Source organism: Myotis myotis, unplaced genomic scaffold (genome assembly GCF_014108235.1).
Source record: "Myotis myotis isolate mMyoMyo1 unplaced genomic scaffold, mMyoMyo1.p scaffold_m19_p_1, whole genome shotgun sequence".
Lineage (NCBI taxonomy): Eukaryota > Metazoa > Chordata > Mammalia > Chiroptera > Vespertilionidae > Myotis > Myotis myotis.
The window spans coordinates 153,594,531-153,609,752 of record NW_023416313.1 but is presented as its reverse complement, the minus strand read 5'-3'; the positions used below and the strand labels follow the sequence as shown (position 1 = coordinate 153,609,752).

Sequence of the window (15,222 nt, the reverse complement as noted above, 5' to 3'; positions counted from 1 at the left end):
ATGGAGGAGTGTGGGGGTGGGGGTGGGGGTGGTAGAATGTAATATTTTTAATGTTTTATGCTCTAAAAGCTTTAAAAAGTTTTTATATACTGTTTCTTGTAGCATGACTTCCAGATCCCTTACCATCCTAGCCATTTTCTTCCTAATGAACTATAAGTTCCTAATATGGCCAACCAGAGCCTCCAGGGAATAATATAATTTAATCATGCCTATTTGAGTGCCAGACTTTTGTTATTGTGGTCTTAGGTTGGGTTGGCTTCTTTAGCATGTGCAACAATACAGTTGGCTCAAAATAACCTATAGTCAACCCAAATGAAATGAAACCATAACTAAGTCTGAGGTCTTCCATCTCATATTTGTCTCACATTTAGTCAAAATGTGAGTAACCTCTACCTCTTTTAGATTTTTATTGGCTGGTTTCTGACAATGTTGAGTTCCATTTTGAATTCATTAGCTGGGTTATTAGATCTTCTCAAAGGCCTCTCTTTTGTTTATTTAAAAAGTTTATATTTTCCTTGTTTGTTTTATTAAAAATTGAAAACAATAGCAATTTGTTCTCTATGGTCCTTAACAGGTTCTCTTGGTTCATTAATGTGTAATAATAAGAATCTTGAGGCTATGTCTGTAGCTTTTTCAGTATTCAGAAGTTGAAGACTTCAATTTATTTCAAAGTAACTTTGGGTTTCGTTTTTTGAAATTTAAAGGCTTTTCCATTTTGGAGGACTTTTTCCAAATGGCACATGTGAAGTGTGGTTCTACCTGCCTTTGCTTATTTGCATTACATTGTCCCCAAGGATGATCTGCTGACTCCTTTTCTCTAAACTTCCCCCAAATAAGGTTAAACATTCTTGTGTTATTGTAACATTACTATGAACCTGCTTAATCAGTGAATTTTTTATATAAAACATTAAGCAACAGTAATCCTATTATTTTAACTCACCTCTTTGTTGTTGTTAGTCCTCACCTGAAGATATTTTTCCATTGATTTTTAGAGAGTGGAAGGGAAGGGGAGAGACAGAAAGAGAAACATCAATGATACTTATATTTGCTATAGAAATCCATTTTTAAAGCCTCAAGTCATTAGTAAATGGTGAGATAGACAGACTGTCTTGTAAGCTTGTCTTTCTCCAATCTGCAACAGTGCCACTCCTTTGTATTCTTAGACAAGTTTAAAACTCCAATGTGCAAGCAATGGTGGTTAATCTGACCTTTCATTTCTACTAAAAAGAAGAAAATTGATTCTTTTTTTAGTTGAGTTGGGTTATTTGGCCCCTAAAATTTTTAAGCAGAAGTGATATGACTTTTCTTGTGGCTTTAAGTCTAATCACTATTAATAATTTATATTTGAAAAAGAAAATAAGTGTGTGTGGTATATTACATGTGATTGTTTTTATAGTTCACTTTGATACAAGCCCAGAGGTGTCATCTCAGAGTTCACTCTCTCCTGTAGCCATCAGTGGAAATCTTTTGATCAGTACAGATGTACCACGGCGAAGTAAAAGGATTGCAAGCAAAAAAGTTTGCAGGTAATTTATCTAGGGTATTTTCATTGGATAAATATTTGATGTATATAGCTAATAAAATATTTCATCTTTATACCAAGAATCATAATTAAAAAAAAATGTTTTCTGCATTATTAACCAGGTGCCCTTTATATATTCTCCAGAGAAAGATTCCTAATTTGAATCATTTACTTGCTTGAAATCCTACTTCAAGTTGATATGTGTAATTGTTAAATTTCTGGTTAATTTAAAAAGCTAGTTTATTCTGATGATTCTGGTTTATAAGTGACTAAATAACTCTTGTGATAGATGGAAAAAATCTTTTTGCGTGCAAATACAATGTGTTCACATATGGTACTTAAAACTTAACTGATTTTAGAAATAATGATTTGCTCTGGACATTCTCAAATTTCATTTTGCAAAAGTTGCTCCAATTTTTTTTTGCTATAAACTAATATTTTAAATTCCATTTTTTTTAGGGTGGAATCAGGAAAAGCAGGCTGCTTCTCTCCTAAAATCAGTCGTAAAGAAAAAGTTCGAAGATCTCTTCGTTTGAAATTTAGTCTGGGGAAAAGTAGCAAAGATGCAGTAAGTGTCTATCACCATTTCATTGATGTTTATCATAGCATAACGCTGTAGATTTGATGCTGAAAGACCCTCTCAACCCTGCCTCTCCTCTAGCTACTTTCCCATTCTCTACTCCTCTTTATACCAAACTCTTACACTTGCCTATCTCTAGTCCCTCCTTTTCCGATTCCATTGAGGCTTTCATCCTCAACACTCACAGAAAATACCCTCATGGTCACCCATGAATTCATCCTCACTCAAGCCACTAGACAAAGATCAGTCCTTGTTTGACTTGACCCACCAGCAACATTTGACTTGGCTGATCACTTGCTCCTCTTCAACATACTTTCTTTTCTTACTTCAAGGACACTACTCATGAGTTTCTTCCTTCTTTGCTGGTTACTCTTCTAGTTCCTTTGCATTGGAGTTCCCAAAGCTTCATCTTTGGACCGCTCTTTTCTTTCTCCACTCACTCAAAGGTGATCATCAATTTTAAACAACATATATTTGCTTGAGACTTCCAAGTTTGTATCTCCAGTCCAGAATGCTCTCCTGAACAACTTGTCTGTTTCTTAACATCTGCCTACTTGACCTTCATAGTTGGATGTCTATCCAGTAGACATCTCAAGTGTAACCTTTCCCAAATAGAGGTCTGAGATGCATTTCTTCACTGCCTCTGTTTCTCCAATCCTACCCTTTCCCCAATCACACTCCTACCTGTAGTCTTCACCATCCAGTTATGGCAACTCAGTCACTTAGGCCAAACCATGCAGACATTCTTGACTCCTCACTTTCCCTCACACACCCTGCCTACACCATTAGGAATCCTTTCTTAACTATTGCATTCTGAGTATATTGAGATCAGCTTCATCAGTACTATATTTTTAACTTTAAGTCCTGTTATCTTGAACTTGTATTACTGCAATAAGTCTCTATTAGTAGGTCAACCTGCTTCTACCTTGCTGCTGTACTCTAGCCAAAATTATCCTTTTAAAACCCAAGTTAAGTCATGTCATTTCTTGACTCAGAACCCTCCAGTAACTCCTCATTTCACTCTGAAAAAAAAAAAAAAAAAAGCTAAGTTCTTCCATCGACAGTAACCCTGCACACGACCTGCTCCCAGCCTCCTCTGAGCCCTCTTCCTGCTTACTCAGCTTCATCCACTCTTGCCTCCTTGCTGTAGGCCAAATATGCCAGACCTAGCTTCAGCCTTAGAGACTGCATTGGCATTTTCCTCTCCCTGGAATGTTTTGTTCATGACTCTCACCCTCATTTTTTTTTACTCACAGATCATCATCTTATGATCACTCTGTTGGAAATTATACCCTCATCTTTTACCATTTCATATCCCTCTTACCCTACTTTACTTTTCTCCATAACACTTTTCATCTTTTGTATTATATATTATACAATATAATTGACTGATTATTATTTTCTAGTCTAAATCTGTCCACCTAAAATATAAATTCCATGAAGGTAAGATTTTGGCCTTAGATTTTTTTTGTTTTTCTTTTTAATTTCACTTTTCTGAATAGGCCCTGGCAAAGACTTACCATAATTTTTTTCTTAAGTTAATGAAGATGTGAGGCAATTTTTTATTTTGCATTATAAAATATCAACTAAGAGCTGAGTCAAATGCTTACAGTTTTTATCACACATGCAAATGTATTTGGTACAAAATTGTTTCTCAATTATATTATTTTTAATTAACTATAGAATTTTGATAATAAAAAATTTATTTTGTTTTAATATTTTGAAAATTAACTGGTTTACTTTTTAACAAAAATGTTCCAATTTTTCTTTTCTGTACAGAATGGGTGTTCTGGTGTCAATAGACATGAAAATGTTGGTCGACGACTTGCAAATCAACAAAATTTAAAAAGTAGTATTGAATCTGTAAAAACAGGTCTGCTTTTTAGCCCAGATAATGATGAAAGATTAACCAAGAAAGGTAATGGTACATTTACATGATATTATTAGAGTTTTACTCAAAAAACCTACTTTAGTTGTGTGTTTTTTAATATATTTTTATTGATTTCAGAGAGGAAGGTAGCGAGCGAGAGAGAGAGAAACATCAATGATGAGAGAGAATTATCGATTGGCTGCCTCCTGCATGCCCCCTACTGGGGATTAAGCCCACAACCTGGGCATATGCCCTCACTGGGAATCGAACCATAACCTCCTGGTTCATAGCTCAATGCTCAACCACTGAGCCACGCTGGCTGGACTAATTTAGTTGTTTTTTAAAATGAAAGTTTTCCAGCTTAATTGAGATATAATTTACACATGTCCTTTCATTGCTTTTTTAATGATAAAATATATTAAATAACTGTTCTGAAAATTTAAAATTCATGTTTAAATAAAAATTTGAATTGGCATTGTATTTTTCTGTGAATAATTGGAGGATGCTTATAAATATGAAAGTTTGACATTTAAAAATTCTTCGCAACAAATCTTATTTATTAGAATTAAATGCTTAGTACCTTTATTCACCATGTATTTGAATAATAATGTAAAAACTAGGTTAAATATAAATGATTAAAAACCCTGAACTGTTTTATTTTAGGTTCAAAAAAGATCAGTAAGTCTGAGGAACATTTATTGACTCCAGAGCAACTGGACGGAACAAGTTACCGAATGTCTTGGACTGGACCTAGTAATTCAAGTTTTCGAGAAATAGAAGCAAAAGAAGCTTCTCCAATAGAGGGAAATCTTGAGGTGGAAAACTCTTGTTTGGAGCCTGATATGGTAGAAAAGTCATCTATTAATTCATATGAACTCACTCCTTCTAATGTACACAATAAGCATAATGACAACCTAACCCGAAGCTCTCTTAGTGGGGATGAAAATAACTTGAGTACAGAGACTTTGGTGAAAATTCAGAAAGCATTTTCTGATTCTGGAAGTAAGCTTCATGCATTGATAAACCACAAGCATTCATCATTTACTAATGTGGGGAAAGTAAAAGTAAATGAAACATCTATAGCATATAGCTCACGGGAAAATCTATTTGAAAGTAATGATTTGACTGTGATAGCATCAAATGAACACCACACTGGTAAAAGTGAAAATAGTTTTTCAGAAAGAGACTTCTCACAACATCAAACTCAAAAATTAGATAGAAAAGCAACTATAAAATGTTATTCAACTAATATGAAGATGGAACATGATGATATCATTCATTCAGATATGCCAAATGATGACTTAAACAAGCAAGAATTGCCCAGTGATGAACAGATAAAAACACAACGGTCCCCAAGGGATAAACTAAATACTAAATTAAAGGAGGAGAATATGATTGAAGAGAACTTGTTGAATTGCCCAGCTCCTAGGGAGGATGCAGCTAACACCTCTTCCTCAGAGCAGATTACATGTGATACAACCAGCTTATCAAAACCTAGGCGTGTGACAATGGTTACACAGCAGTCACTGGTGGAAAAGTGTGATACAAGGCTATCTGAACATTTACAAGTAACAGAGCATGGAAAGGTTTCAGACCACATACAATGGTTTAATAAGCTTTCTTTAAATGAATCAAATAGGACAAAAGTTAAATCACCTCTTAAGTTTCAGCGCACACCTGTCCGTCAGTCTGTCCGAAGAATTAATTCTTTGTTGGAGTATGACAGACAACCTGTAAGGCACAAATTGGCACATCTTGGCGATACTGCTTCTCCTCTGGTTAAATCAGTGAGCTGTGACAGTGCTCTTCCCTCTTGTATCGAAAGTACGTCAAACGATTCCTCAATTTCACATACCCAGTCAGGTCCTAAGGAATGGAAGTCTGTTTCATGCAAACAGTCAAATGTTGATGCAGTTACAAGATCAAGCATGGGATTAACTTCTAAATCTTTCTCACAGATGAAGAGGCACCCAGACTCTATGAATGCTTTGGTTGGGTCAAACAGAGTTTATAAACAAAAAGTGATATCTGATGGCCAAATTACTAGTAAGGGTCCTTTGGAGGATCTGACAAATCATGATATGTTAAGATCTGTTGTAAATAATAATACAGGCTTCTCTGGGATAAATAGCAGGATCCTTAGGAAGCCGTCAGAAAGAGAAAGGGTCTGGTATAAAGGTTCTCCCAAAAATCCTATTGGAAAAGCTCAACTACTACCAACAAGTAAACCTGTAGACTTGTAATTGGTAAATGTTATACTTGTCATTAATGTAAATAAAATCAGTTGGTGATGTGCTTGTTAATTTGTAGCTCAGGATGATTGTTACATGATAGATTTTTAATTTCATGGCACAAGCAACTTGGATTCTTGTGCTTGTATAAATGACTACTTTTCCTTAATTATGGCAATATTTAAGACTTTAATTTTATTGTGATGTTTTAAAACAGGTTACACTTTACTTTTTAAAAGATTATTGACTGGCTTTATAAGAAATTAATTTTTTAAAATTGCATGAATTTTATGTCTTAAGTGTGATGGGAAGAGTAGAATAAATTGTGTCTATTTCCTGTTATTCCTCCTAAGTCTACAAGAAATGTTTAGGATATAAAGGGAATAGATAAGACTTGTAAGTCTTATTTCTTGAATGACATTAATTTTTATTGTCTTTACCCAAATCCCTAGAAATTAACTTGTTTCAATAGCATCTTAATCCTTTATTCCTATTCAGGGCAAAATAATGAGGTTTCTATTGCCTGTAGATGTATACAGGGTGTTCACTTAAGAATGATGGCTAAAGTAGAGCAGTGCTAAAGTGTGCTTATATAGTGTGTTGCTGCAAGAATAATTGATGACTTTTAAGCCATACTATATTTTTAAAAGTAACTTGCACAAATACATTTATATCTGTTTTGTCCAATGCAGAATTTAAAATTGAGGAATAAATAAGCTTGAAAATTTTAATCAAGGTGATTTCTTATATGCAGATGATTGATTCTAGACTTTGAAATACTTGATGCACCTCCACATTTACCTTGGATTCTTTTGTATGTTTTTTTCATTTATTGAGGTGACATTGGTCAACATGAACATATAAGTTTCAGGTGTGGATTTCCATGTTACAAAACCTGTATATTGCACTGTGTGCCCACTACCTTGGAGTCTTATAGTTTGGATTCATACAAAAAGCCCATGATGGCTTGTCTTGTGTGTAAATGTTATTTATTTAGCATAGATATTAAAGATAACTTCCTGAAACATAATTTGCCTGAGATTCTAATGAAATTCAACCCAAATTGTCAAGCAAATCTATATTTATATTTTAAATTATTAGAAGTTACAAATATTTAAGGAAGGAATGTTATTATCAATAGAGGATAGTCTGTGAGTTTTAGCGGAAGGAATATGAAGATAGAATCTACCATTAGACATAGTTTTGTAAGTCAATTGTTAGAATGCCATATTCAGATACTGAGGCAGAATAGGACAGCATTGCACACCTACTCAGCAACCAGACTCACAGTGTGTGTATGTATGAGGCCTTTAACCCTTTGCGGTCCAATGTTACTTTTGGAATTCAAACAGTCTGGTCCAAATTAATTGACGGGATTGAATGTTGAACTTTTTAATGTTCTTATTACTCAACGTTGGACCTGCTCCTAGCGCTTGGTCTGTCGAGTCAGCCTCAAGGTTGGACCGAAAAGGGTTAAAGTCATCAGATGTTTGCTTCACCGAGTTCTACTTGATAGCAGTACATCTCTTTTCTTTCAAAGCTATTTCCTATCTGTATTCATTACCTAGGAATCAACCCTTTCTCAGAACTAGTAAATATTTGACTTATTTGAAGACTAAAAATCTGTACATATAAACATCCTGTTTATCTGACATCAAAACAGGTTTGTAGTGTTTATTGGCTGTGCATTTCAGTGTTTATGGTATTTACCTAGTAGTAGAGATAGAAAGTATTCATAAACCCTGAGATATATGTTGTCTGGTTCAAAGAAATTTTTAAACTTAAAAATGCGTTCATGTCCTTTTACTAGTATATTCATGGGGATGAAATTGTTGCACTGGATGACTAGTAAAAAGGCATAGGAAATTAACTGTAGAAATCATCTGAATTAGTGGTTTTTCTGGGAGATGAATCAATAATGAGAGGTTTTAAAAACAATAAAAACACCTACCCACATGTCACACCCATGTTAGCTGAAAGTGAATTGCTTGGAGGTATGGTAATTAGAGAAAAAGAGTCAGGAAATATGAGTTTTAGACTTGATTTAATTTTTTTTGTCCCTCCATCCCCCCGCCCCCCCCCCCCCACACACACACACACAAAATAATGTTCCTAGTGTCATGGAATATTTGATCAAATGATAAATTTAAATGTCAATTACTAGTTCTGAGAACCAATGTGCATTAACTTCAAAGATTATTTTTAATTGTTCTTTCTTACAAGTAAAGATCTAATATTAATTTGATTATTATGAGCAGCAAACTACAGTTACATAGAACTAAATTAGGTTGCTTGGCAACATCCTATAATCACTAAGAATTTAATATAAGATTTTTTTTAGTTTATCCTCACCCAAGGATATTTTTTCCATTGATTTTTAGAGAGTGATAGAGAGGGAAAGAGGGTGAGAGAAACATCAATGTAAGAGACACATCAATTGGTTGCCTCCTGCACACACCCAACTGATGCTCTAACCACGTAGCAACACCAGCCAGGGCTTAATAAAGGAGTTTGATAATCGTCAGGCCCAGGATATAGATGGTAGATGTTTTGTTTTTAAAATTTCAGATTTTATGCAACATACACATTTCAGTGTACTTCAGTCAAATTTCCATTCATCACAAAAGCAGTAAATTGTAATAACTTCTCTATTTTTCCAAGCACAAAATGAAGATAACAACAATGTCAAAGTAAAATTCAGAATTGAAAGAAAAAACCTCAATATGGGTGAATAATAAATAATAAACTCCCAGCTTGGCCTTTGAACCTAGAACTAATAAACTATATTTGTACTGTTGATTGAGTATATCCTGAAACAAAAAGCTGGAAATGAGCATCCACGGAAGAAAAGCCTAGGAAGGAGGCTTGGCTTCAAACCAAAAGGCCATGTGTCTCAGGAATGATTTTCCTGTCCCCCTCAGCATTGCATGAAATTGCTGTAGGTGATCATGGATTTGAGCTGGGGGTAAAGAGATCTGGATTCTACACCCGTCAAGTTCCTCCTCAGTTATTCTCAGAACCCAGGTACTTTAGTCATCCCCAGTCTTGAAAAAAAATTTGCAATATGTATTGTGTAGTTTTACCTTTCAATTTAACAGAAGTTGCTAGCATTTTCTATTTAAGAGCCTGGTTCCCAATGAAAGGGCTCCTGAAAGCACCCTGAAGATAAACCCTACCCTATCGTTGCCATCATTAAAAGTTCTTAGGACCCTTCACATTTATTTCTCCTACCATTGTCCCCTTTCCTCTTACAGCTGAAAGGCTTAAAAACACAAAATGCCAGAAGGTGGCAGAATTAAAGATGTGCTATTGGGGCAAAGTACACAGTGGCGACCTGTCACATTGTTGAGATAAGTGCGTGAGAAAAGGTGGGTTACTTCTATAAGGGTCTATGAAGAGAGAATGCCAGGAGATGTGCTTGTGGAATGCGCGCTGTGTGGCTCCAGGTGGGAGGTGCCAGCATCTGGCTGCATTCAGGGGAGTCCTTGCTGGGCGGCCTCCACCTGCTGCGGGCGGGGCCAGGGCGGAGCCAAGATGCGGAGGGAGGTGTGACGCACCAGAGACTCAGAGCGCCGCGCTGCCCGACCCCCAGCAAGGCCCAGACTCGCTGCAGGCTCCTCTGGCCCCTGGGTGAGTCCTGCGCTGATGCTGGGCCGCCTGAGGCCCCGCACAGACCCGAGGGTTCTTCGGGATGGGGAGTCGGGAAGGGCGTCCTGAAATCTTTGAGCTGGAAGCTGGGGGCAAAGGGTGGGTGCGGGGTTAGGAGGTTCGGCTACAAATACGAGGGAAAGCGTACCAAAGGAGGGGATTGTGTAGTTCGTCAAATCAGAACCGTGTTGGTCGGCGTGTACATGAAACAAAGCATCCTGCATTCGGTGCAGAGGAGGGAAGATGGAGATGGCTGGCAGCTGGCATCTCCCTCTGGCCTTTCTGTCAGAATGGCAGGTTTTGCTCGATGGGGAACAGGTTTTGTATCCAGGGGTGGGTAGAAAAGGCCTTTTTCTATACAGAAAAAGATAGGGGTTGTGAATGTTTCCGTTCCGGGGGGAAATGCATAGAGAACGTAAAAAGAAAGGGGTTGCGTGGCCCCTGCGGGAGCGTAGATCAGCAGCTGCAGAGGGAAGCTGCGTGAACGTTTGTCCCCTTGTTCTGCAGGCCTCAGGCTCTACTGATGCCAGCATTTAGGACAGCGACTCCCCAGATTAGTTTTCTTCCTCTCGCCTGTCTGTCTTCCCTCTCATCACTCACTTGCCTGGATTCTAAGCCCAGAACCATGAGGTAATATTGCCAACATAAAGCAATGTAGGGGTTCTGTGCCTGGCATGGCTCCAGTCCTCCTTACAGGTGTTCCCACACTTCTGCTCACAACAATCCTACAAGCCAGATGCTTTTCCATCCCCCTTTTGCAGAGAAGAAAACTGAGGATTTTGCCCCAAATCACCCGATTTTGCATGTGACAGAGCAAGCTTGCCTCATCTCCCCTTCCAGATTGCAGGGCAGACCTGAGCGGTGTGTGTGTTTCATTCCCTCTCAGGATCTCAAATGTATTAGATGTCTGCTAAGCTAAAGTGCTCCTTCCACCACTCTGGTCTTCCTGGGATTCTTTACCATCCGTGTCTTCCTAACTCCTTTCTGAGACTCCCTCCCATCCCCCCAGACTCAAGATGTCCCTCTCCCTTTCTCAAAATGGAAACAAGTTAATTTTTGTTGTCTCTTTTAGTAAGAGGAAGAGGGTGGTAGGGTTTAGGGGTGCTGCACAGCTTACAGGGAGCTGCAAGGAGGAGAAAAGACGACTGAGAACTGCCGTTCCTGGCTGACCTTCCCAAGAAGGCTTGTCAGAAGGAGCTGGCTCCTCGAGCTGTTTTGTTTGTTTAACACCTTCCCACAGCAGATGTCCCAGCTGGAGTGGACATTTAAGGCAAAAGCAAACTCCTAGAATTTCCCCTCTCTAGGTGGTCCTCAAATTAGTACTTTGCATGATAGCATCATCTCAGTTGCCAGTTGGCCGATGGATGCAATTTGATCTGATTTCTGCAGGTTAAAAATGGTCTCCAGGATGGTCTCCACCATGCTCTCCGGCCTGATGTTTTGGTTGACATTTGGGTGGACTTCAACATCTGCCTATAGCTCGAGGACCCCCGACCGGGTCTCAGAAACGGACATGCAGAGGCTGCTCCATGGCGTTATGGAACAGCTGGGCATCGCCAGGCCACGGGTAGAGTATCCAGCTCACCAGGCCATGAATCTCGTGGGCCCACAGAGCATCGAAGGTACGTACTGTGCTCCCCACTTTGCAGTTGCCATGAGGAAACTCTGCTTCCTCTCTCCATTTTCCCTTTCTTCTTACCCTACACAGTATACACATCCACATGAGAATATAGGTCCTGTGTCAGCTCTACAGAAAGACTGGCACCCAGCCCAGGTCTTCGCCCATACTGATCTCTGGGAAGTTGTGTTCCCAGCTGGCTGCTTATAAAAGACCTTCAAAGTGTAGGACCTGCAGGCTCCGATTTGGTTCTTAGGGATGACGTCATATAAGCCCAGAAGAGCCAAAAGAGGCACTGACGTTAAGCGTTTATGGCAGAAACTGTTCAAAAATATTTAAAACTATAAAAAAATGTTAATTAACTTGTTTTAATGTGGCAAGACCATTTCACCCCAGAAATTTTCTGTCTGGCAATGTGGTTGTAATGCTTTTATTAAAAAGCAGCACTTTGTTGTGTAATGACTTATTTACAGAGGAAATCGGAATCTAGCTCTCAGGAGAGGCCCCTTATCTCCATGCCTTGCTTTGTGTCCTCCCCGGATCCGAACGATCTCTTTCTCTGCTGAGCTGGAGCCCTAACGCAGTAGCCTGGGTACTGCAGTAGGTTAACTGCAGGGAGTGGGTCCTAAGGAAAAATGCAAATTATTTCCCTGAGTTTTCTCAGAACACACACCCAGCAAGTGCTACTCCCTGTGGATTATGATACATAATTTTACCTGAATTTTGAATTTCCTAAAAATGCTTTCTACCATGGGGTCCTGTGAATGCTGTGGATATTGTTGACATACAATTCTCGTTTCTGGCTTGTTACCCATAGTTTGAAGCCATTGAGTAAAACTAACTCTGGGGAGTTCTTGTCTATTTAGGCTGACATTTAAATTGTGGAATGGATTGACATGGATGATGTGAATATTGATTCACATAGCATAGCAACCTAGCGAAGGGCTTGAATCATAAAGGGCTTCATGCCATCTGTCGCTTCGAGCACCCCTATCCCTTTCAGACCAGCTCTTTGGAGACAGTAAATATGTGCCCTTTCAGGGCAGTAAGTGCTAGGTTAGTCACCCAGCCGTTGTCATGGAGAAGGCTTTCTGAGTTTCTATTAATACCTGAGGCCTGATCATTGATATGGAAAAACAGCGGCTCCTTGGCATCAAAAGCCTGTGTGAATCTTGAGCCTCATTTTCTTCCCTGGATAGCCAGCTATTTAGCAGCCACTATATGCCAGGCACTGGGCAGGAGACCAGGGCAGTTCTGCCCTAAAGATTCACTTTTGGGGGCTGGGAGGAGGATAGGTTGTCACGATACATCATGGCACATGTTTTGTAGATGAACAGATAAGCTGCTGCCGTGGAAGCAGAGAATAGTAGTTTATTCTGCTTGGGAGTGGATTGGGTTGTCTGTAAGGAAATGCTTCTTTGAAGAAGCAACATTTGGCCTGGGTTTTGAAGTTTGAGTAGGAGTTCATCCAGGAATGGCAAATGAAAAGGCATGGAGATTTCAAAGAACATGGATTAGGACAATTCAAAATTAATCATTCTGTTTCTATTATTAACCTTGGGGTAATGTGAGGTCATAGCCATATTAGGTTCCCCCGAACAGCATCTGTGCAAGGGATGATTAGCTGGTGTTTTGGTATTCTGTTACTGCTCCAAATTACCACCTGAACACAATAGCCATTTATTGTCTTGTGGTTCCCACTGCTCAGGAGTGAGACATGGGTTTGCTGGGCTGCCTCTGTTCAGAGTTTTAGAGGTTGAAGTGAAGGTATTTTTTTTTTCAACTTTATTTTTATTTTATTTTATTTTATATTTTTATTGCTTAAAGTATTACAAAGGGTATTACATGTGTCCTTTTTTTTTTTTTCCCCGCCCTTGACAATCCCCTGGCCTCCCCTACCCACCCCCCCGAAGTGAAGGTATTGACCAGAGCTGCAGTCTTGACTAGAGCTCATGTCCCCTTCCAAGCTCTGTAAGATTGTTGGCAGAATTCAGTTTCGTGCTGTTGTGGGACGGAGGCCCCCTTTTTCTTGCTGACTGTTGGCTGGGGTCCCTATCCATTCTAAGAGGCCACCCTCAAGTTGTAAGCTGCATGGTGACCCTCTCGCAATGTGGCGGCTTACTTCCTCAAGCAGAGGGAGACTATGCCTTTAGTCTAATTATAACATAATTTAATTATGGGAGTGACTACCATCCCCTTGGTCATTTAAAAAAATCTTTATTGTTGAAGCTATTACATATGTCCTCTTTTCCCCCATCATCACCTTTGTCATTTAACAAGGAATTGATATCCTATTTTATTCACAGCCACCCTCCCCCCCCCCTACCCCAACCCCAGCACACACACATAATCAAAGGCAGAGGATTCTGCAAGCAGGTACACCAGTGGGTGGGCATCTTGGGAGTCATTTCAGAATTCTGCCCATTACAGCTTGTGTGAAAGCTTAACAGAGAAAATACTCCAAAGACTTTAGAGGAAAAAAGGAAATGAAATAAAAAGCCTGGATGTTTCGCAGCCCTGAGCCTTGCCATTAATTCATTGGGTATCTAATACTTATTCAAATGAGTGTAGTACTGTTTCAACTCTTCTATTTATTTGCCATGTTTCTGTTCAGACATTCACTCAGGCTAATTCCCAGGCTTCTGACAGATACATGGAGTATCTTTCATATTCCTTCCAACATCTGTTTTAGGATTTTATTGTAAAGGAGCAAATTAGAAAAGTATCTTTTTCTAATTTTAATAGAACCGTATACATAATGCATGTATTCTGGTGTGAATTTTAACAAACATTTAACATAGACTATTACCAAGGATACCTGGATTTAAATGTTTATTAGTGCCCTGGCTGGTTTGGCTCAGTGGATTGAGCATCGGCCTGCGGACTGAAGGGTCCCAGGTTCGATTCCGGTCAAGGGCACATGCATGGGTTGCGGGCTCGATCCCCAGTGGGGGATATGCAGGAAGCAGCTGATCAATGATTTTCTCTCATCATTGATGTTTCTATCGCTCTCTCCCTCTCCCTTCTTCTCTAAAATCAATAAAAATATATTTTAATAATAATAATAAATAAATGTTTATTAGTGATGTGAGCTTAAGCAAATTATTTAACTTCTCTGAGCTTTCATTTAGCTTGGGGGTAGGACTTGGGGAAGCAAAAGTAAAGTTTTAGCATCCATGACTGCATACTGGGAAGTCATTTCTAAATGAATCATCCTCACTTTAGATGACAATTACTGGATCTTGAGTTCCTTGCAGGCAGGAACTAGTTGTCTAGTCCAGTGATGGCAAACCTATGACATGTGTATCAGAGGTGACACTCAAACTCATTTTTTGGGTTGATTTTTCTTTGTTAAATGGCATTTAAATATATAAAATAAATATAAAAAATATAAGTCTTTGTTTTACTATGGTTGCAAATATCAAAAAATTTCTTTATGTCACACGGCACCAGAGTTAAGTTAGGGTTTTTCAAAATGCTGACACGCCGAGCTCAAAAGGTTCGCCATCACCGGTCTAGTCCATAGCACATAGAACATAGTTTCCTCTTATTTTGTCTACTCCGATTAATTCATTGTATGATCCTTAGATTAATCTCATTATAGAAGATGCATATTATCCCTCAAATGTAGTATTATAAACAAACCTTTTAGTATAGCAAATAGTATCAGTATAAATTGCCATTAGTCACCGAGGTCATATATCCCATGAAAAAAATATTTCCTCCCTAATCCATGTCCCTTCCAGTTACTGA

General features: G+C 38.7%; 2 protein-coding genes across 5 annotated transcripts in view; both read left to right on the top strand.

The window, feature by feature from the left end:
• The window catches only part of LOC118649436 (rho GTPase-activating protein 11B-like), a 30,165-nt gene extending 22,932 nt beyond the window's left edge, over positions 1-7,233 (top strand). For 2 of the 3 annotated variants that reach the window (XM_036296477.1, XM_036296493.1), the window contains 4 exons: positions 1,397-1,526; positions 1,982-2,090; positions 3,882-4,020; positions 4,636-7,233. In XM_036296477.1, coding sequence (XP_036152370.1) covers positions 1,397-1,526; positions 1,982-2,090; positions 3,882-4,020; positions 4,636-6,215 — 1,958 coding nt within the window. In that variant the 3' untranslated portion in view covers positions 6,216-7,233. The remainder of the gene's footprint in view (positions 1-1,396; positions 1,527-1,981; positions 2,091-3,881; positions 4,021-4,635) is intronic. The other variant, XM_036296486.1, reaches the window with a different exon arrangement.
• Positions 7,234-9,706: 2,473 nt separating this feature from the next.
• Positions 9,707-15,222, top strand: part of LOC118649460 (neuroendocrine protein 7B2) — a 65,275-nt gene continuing 59,759 nt past the window's right edge. For both annotated transcript variants that reach the window (XM_036296521.1, XM_036296512.1), the window contains exons 1-2: positions 9,707-9,833; positions 11,241-11,473. In XM_036296521.1, the coding sequence (XP_036152414.1) occupies positions 11,248-11,473 (226 nt within the window). In that variant the 5' untranslated portion in view covers positions 9,707-9,833; positions 11,241-11,247. The remainder of the gene's footprint in view (positions 9,834-11,240; positions 11,474-15,222) is intronic.